The sequence below is a fragment of the Rhinopithecus bieti genome, unplaced genomic scaffold (assembly GCF_001698545.2).
Source record: "Rhinopithecus bieti isolate Rb0 unplaced genomic scaffold, ASM169854v2 scaffold_74680, whole genome shotgun sequence".
In the NCBI taxonomy this organism is placed as follows: Eukaryota; Metazoa; Chordata; class Mammalia; order Primates; family Cercopithecidae; genus Rhinopithecus; species Rhinopithecus bieti.
Window position 1 is genome coordinate 1,920 of NW_016828033.1, and position 6,031 is coordinate 7,950.

A 6,031-nucleotide genomic window follows, 5' to 3' on the forward strand; every position below is an offset into this window, starting at 1 on the left:
TACTCTAGTCTGGGCAACAGAGTGAGACTCTGTCTTAGAAGAAAAAAAAATCATTTAGCATAGCCAATCTGGGGCTTTCTGCTGAGAGCCTTTGTTGACTTCTCTTCTAAGGCAAAGAGCAGGGATATAAGGAAGTAACACTTCGAAAGATGGATGTTCCAGTTGAATTCCTAGGCTCTGAAATCAAATACTTAATTCACTTATTGACTGATTAATTTATCCAACAAATATTAAACTTGACAGACCCTTATACTGTCTGGAGTCTAGTAAATAACTATTGAATAAGCTGTAAACAGACAGTCAAGTCCTGTGGACTCAGAGAATAAAGAGGCAGACCAGATATTGAATCCTGGCTTCACCACTTTTGAGCAGTGTGACCTGGAGCAATTTGTTTATCCTCTCTGATCATCAATTTCCTCATCTATAAAATGGGAACAATAATATTAACACCTACTTTTCACAGTCATGTGGATTAATGTACGCAAAGCCTCTGGTTCATCACTCAGCACTCAGTAAATATTAGCTATCATTGTCATCATTACTAATTTCTATTGATTTAACTAGACACAGAAAGGGCAGCATGTATCTCACAAGTCAGTGCTTCCCTCTTCTAACCACTAATTCAAAAAGAATTCTAAGTAATGCTTAGAGTTCACTCCGTAGCCCAAAACAGGATGGCATTGTGTTGTGCTTTGTTTTCTTTCTTCTTCCAGTGCAGAAACACTTGTGTGTTTTGGCTAATTAAAAATTTAAAAGATTCCTACACGTAGTCATGCCAAGTACTCGTATATACCTCTAAGAACCCAGTAGGTCTAGTGATCTTAGAGTCTCACGTCTGAAAGAGGAACCAGTACTAAAAGACAAACTTCCCAAAATCTAAAGAAGGGAAGTGCAATCAATGGTATGAGTTAGAAGCCTCAATCCTGGGAGAGACAGCCCATGCAAGTCAGGAGAGATCATGGGTTCTCCACAGTCCCCAGCACTGGAACAGCCATGATCAGTGTCTTGACTTCAATGCTTGCGAGATTGTTACTCTCTGGTGAGAAAAATGACAGTTTAAAATTTTGACTGTTTTATAATTTCTCTTATTTCTCATTTTATTACTTAGAGTCAATGTCGTTTCCATTCATTCTAATGAAAACCTTGGCTTTCCAGGAAGAACCACTAGAGACTCAGTGACCTAGACACAGGGCTATGTGACCCTTTCTTCAGGGGCGTACCTGACATTGAACTGTACATACAAAATGGGTAGGTACCTGCCTCTTGTGGTATGTCAAATATCCCAAGGAGATATCAAAATGCCTTGTCTCTGAGGCATCATGATAAATGAAAAGGAAGATTACAAAGGTTTCAGGCCCATTAGGTTAAGATTAAAACCTCTTTCCACTTGCAGAAAACCTCTATCCAAGCACTAGGCGAAGCACATGAGACTGCATCTTAGAAATGGTGAAAGGAAAGATTTGTCAAAACCTTGCCCATATCTGTCCTCTAATTATAGCTCACTGATCAAAACTATAAGCTTAGTAATGTAATAAAGGAAAGTTTTTTGATGTCAGTTGCTTAAAATATGTACAATGTGATTTTCTGATAATAGTTTTGTATTTAAAATGTAAATTACCCTTAAAATTAAAATAAATCAATAACTGTTTTAGTCCATTTTGAGCTGCTATAATAGAATACCTGAGAATGTGTAATTTATGAAGAACAGAGACTTATTTCTTACAGTTTTGGAAGATGGGAAATCAAAGATCCTGGGGCCTGCGTCTGGGGAGGGCCTTCTTGCTGCACCATACTATGGCCAAAGGCAGAGGGCAAGAGAGTGCGTGCAAGAAGGAGATACAGGTGAAGTGCCAAACTCGTTCTTTTATCAGGAACCCGCTCCCAAGGTATCTAACCCACTCCCATGATAATGTCACTAATCTATTCATGAGGACAGAGCTCTCATGAGCTTTTAAAGGTCCTGCCTCTCAACACTGTTGCATTGGGGATTAAATTTCCAACATGAGAACTTTGGGGGACACATTCAAACCATAACAATAATAAAACATTAATATTCCCGGGGAAAATGAGCAGTTCACAAAAAGTAGTACAAATGGCCACTTTATAAAGAGGTATACGAATTCTTTAGTCATCAAAGAAACATAAAAAACAATGTGATTCATTTTTTCCAGCTATCAAAATAGTGGCTACTGAGACACACACACACACACACACCACACACACATCATAAAATTTTTTTTTCTGTTACTCCAAGAACCTCCTCTGGCACCATGAGTCTTGAGCCATTTATTATGTAACCAGAAATAAAGACTGCAAATACTCAGCTGTAAGGCAAGCCACTTCTAGTCTAAGTGCAAGATTGCATATTTGAAGTGAAATATTTCCATTTCTGAGAAAACAGAGAGAATTATGCCAGGACTGAGGAATAAAAAAAGAGAAAAAACAAGCAGTCAAAAAAAAAAAAAAAAAAAGCTAAGTAGACTTCGCAAAATGACTTCCATTGACTTGCACAATCATTATCAAATAAATCTTCAAGACCAGATAAAAAAGGAATAAGTGTCCCCTCAGCACTATCCTTTTCTAGAAGAGACAACCAAAAATACCTTGATTCACTACCATTTTCAGTAAAAAATTTTGCAAATGTGAAAAATGGTAATAACAGGACCAATCAAACAACAGACAGTCCTGAGAGGTTACTGCTCTTTTACTGTAATGCTAAACTTTGAAATGTGAATGCTAAGTCTTTGTTAACACAATTATAATAATAATTACATTTTAGATAGAATTTCATATTTATTCTTGTATTTTTGAAGTTAATTCTATTTTTTGATATTCAGATTCAGCTTTAGCTTCACCCAGATATTGACTTTAACACCTCACCATTGGGCATTTGGTCACAATGTGTGTTCAGTGCACCATGTTTTAAGGAAATAATTAGATGTATGAAGAGGGTTTATGTAAGCATAGGTTTATCACAATATTGTTTATAAAAACTGAAAATATTAAAACAACTGTCTAAAACAACTGTCTAAAATTCTATACTTTGTGATGTCTAAGTTCTAGTGAAAATTATTCTCCCTTAGAATAAGTGTTGTAGAGATAACAGACTTAGGAGTGTGGTGAGTCCCCTTTGCACAAAAAGACCACCTCACACCCAACATGACTCTTAAGAATGAGGACAGTAGTGAAGACACAGAGCAGAACATTGAGAGGCAGATAACGCCTTATAACCTTTCATTAATTTGTCACGTGGGGGTGCCATTCACCAATGAAATCATAATTTATGCATGAATTCTGAGTACAACTGTGAACTATTTTGTATCCTCACTTCAACAGTGATGCCCTCTGGTAGGCCAGAGACACTAACAATCAACTCCTCTCTGGACTTTCTAATTCTGATCTTAATGTTTGGTAAGTACATTTTATTAAAATTTTGTATTATTTCAAAATTATAAAACCTTCTCCAAAACATACAACTCTGGCCAAACCAATAAAACCAGCACTTTTTTCCCCCTACAGGAGAAACCGGCAGCAATTCAGTCAAACAGACAGGCCAAATAACCGTCTTGGAGGGAGCATCTATGACTATGAACTGCACATACACATCCACGGGGTACCCTACCCTTTTCTGGTATGTCCAATACCCCAACAAACCTCTGCAGCTTCTTCAGAGAGAGATGATGGAAAACAGCAAAAACTTTGGAGTCGGAAATATTAAAGACAAAAACTCCCCCACTGTGAAATACTCAGTGCAGGTATCAGACTCAGCAGTGTACTGCTGTCTTCTAAGAGACATTGTGCTAAAAGCACAGCGGGAGCTATACAAAAACCTCAGTGGCCCAGAGGAAGTATGTAGTGAGGCTGGAAAACCCAGGTTGTAGAGCCTTGTTGTCTCTCTCACAGACAGTCCTGTTAAGACATTATTAGAAGATAAGGAAAATCAAAATCAGATGTAACTGCCTCTAATTCCAGGGCATAGGGGTTTCTTTGACAGAAAATGGGATCAGGGAAGAGGGTCTCAGATAATATCCCTGCTCTCAATTAGGTCAGTTCTCTCTTGTCCTTCAGGCTTTCTTGCATGATGTGTAGGAATTAGAATATCATGACTTGGATGTCAGTCCTGGTAGCTATGCAAATTTGGCCAAGTTAATTGATGTCTCAGAGCTTTAGTTTTTTTCATCTGTGAAACAGAAATAAAAATAATCAGACAAATTTAAGATGGAGATAAAGTGGGAAAAAGGTAGGTTAGAAGGGGCAGATTACTACTCAAAGCATTGCTGGAACTTGCAAGTCCCACCATAGCAGTTCTGCTCTCTCACGGCAATCTCTCTGCCTAGTGCTGACCATCTTAATAGGGCTTGGCATGCCCACTGCTTTGTCATACCACACCACACCCCATGCCAGCCCCAGGCCATTATGATCAACATATCATCTTTTCTCTCACAGGCTCCTACTCACACCACACACAAAAATTAACTCAAAGTGGGTCATAGACCTACATGTCTATGTAAAAACTAAAATTGTAAAACTCTTAGAAGAAAACACAGGAGCAAATTTTCACGATCCTGGGTTAAGCAATGATTTCTTAGATACGACACCAAAAGCACAAGCATGAAAATAGAACATTGATAAGTTGGACTTCAACAAAATTAAACTTGTTTATGCTTCAAAGGACACCATCAAGAAAATGAAATGATAACCCACAGAATGGGAGAAAACATTTGCAAATCATATGTACTATGGACCTGATGATAAGGGACTTGTATTTAGAATATATAAGGAACTTTTACAACTCAGTAATAGAAATATAACTCAAGCAGTGAGCAAAAGATTTAAATAGACATTTCTTCAACAAAGATACAAGAATGTCTAATACGCATATGAAAAGGTACTCATTATTAGTTATTAGACAAATGCAAATCAAAATCACAAGATACCGCTTTGCACTGAGTAAAAGGCTATGACTTTTTATAAAGGACAATAACAAGTCTTATCAAGGCTGTGAGAAATTAGAACCCTCATACATTGCTGGTGGGGATGTAAAATGATGCTATCACTTTGGCAAACAGTTTGGCAGCACCTCAAAATGTGAAACATAGAATTATCATATGACCCAGCAATTCCAGCCCTATGTATCTACCCACAATACATATGTCCACACAAAAACCTGTGCATGAATGTTCATAACAGCATTGTTTATGGTAGCCAAAAGGGTAAGTAATCCAAATGGATAAACCAGATATGGTATCTCTATACAATGGAATATTATTCAGCCATAAAAAGGATTAAAGTACTGACACCTACTACAACATGATGAATCTTGAAAACATTATGCTAAGTGGAAAAATCCAGATACAAAATGCCCATATTGTATATTTCATTTATATGAAATTCCAAGAATAGGCAAATCCAAAGTCAGAAAGCAGGTAGGTGGCTGCCAGAAGCTGGAAGAAGTGGGGAGTGGGGAGGAACTACTTAAGAGATGTGTGGGGTTTCTTTTGGGGAAAATATTCTGAACTAAATAGTGGTGATGGTTGCACAACATTGTGAATATACTAAAAGCTACCGCATTATATACTCTAAAGTGATAAAAAGTATGAATTTTATGTTTTGTGCTTACCTCAATAGAAAAGAAGACAACCAAATAATCTAGATGTGATTATTAATGGGACAAGAAGCTCTAAAAAAATTAAATTCTTACTATTCCATTGCAAACAATTCCAATAAGTATATGAAATATGGAGCCACCTAATAAAACCTATAGCAGTATGGGAAGGTATACTAACTCAGATTTTAACTAAAAATTATAAAAATGTTGACTGACACAAAGACAAAGGAGAATAGCAAAGATGGCATGAATCTTTAAGGAAATCATTAAAAGTGGAAACTTTTAATGAATAAAGTTAAAGTTTAAAGAAAATGTGAAAATGGAACATAAAAAGCATTTAGAACAGTTTGGAGAAATGAAGATGGTAGGGTGGGGAGGAAGCTTAATTTACATATTGAGGAAAACAGAATAATTTGTCAGAGA

General features: G+C 36.8%; 1 gene segment (V, D, J or C); it reads left to right on the forward strand.

Moving 5' to 3' along the window:
- Window positions 1–3,335: 3,335 nt before the first annotated feature.
- On the forward strand, window positions 3,336–3,881 carry LOC108523548 (T-cell receptor alpha chain V region CTL-F3-like). The segment is given in 2 exon segments: window positions 3,336–3,411; window positions 3,520–3,881. Coding segments are annotated over 2 exon segments (435 nt in total).
- Window positions 3,882–6,031: the final 2,150 nt, after the last annotated feature.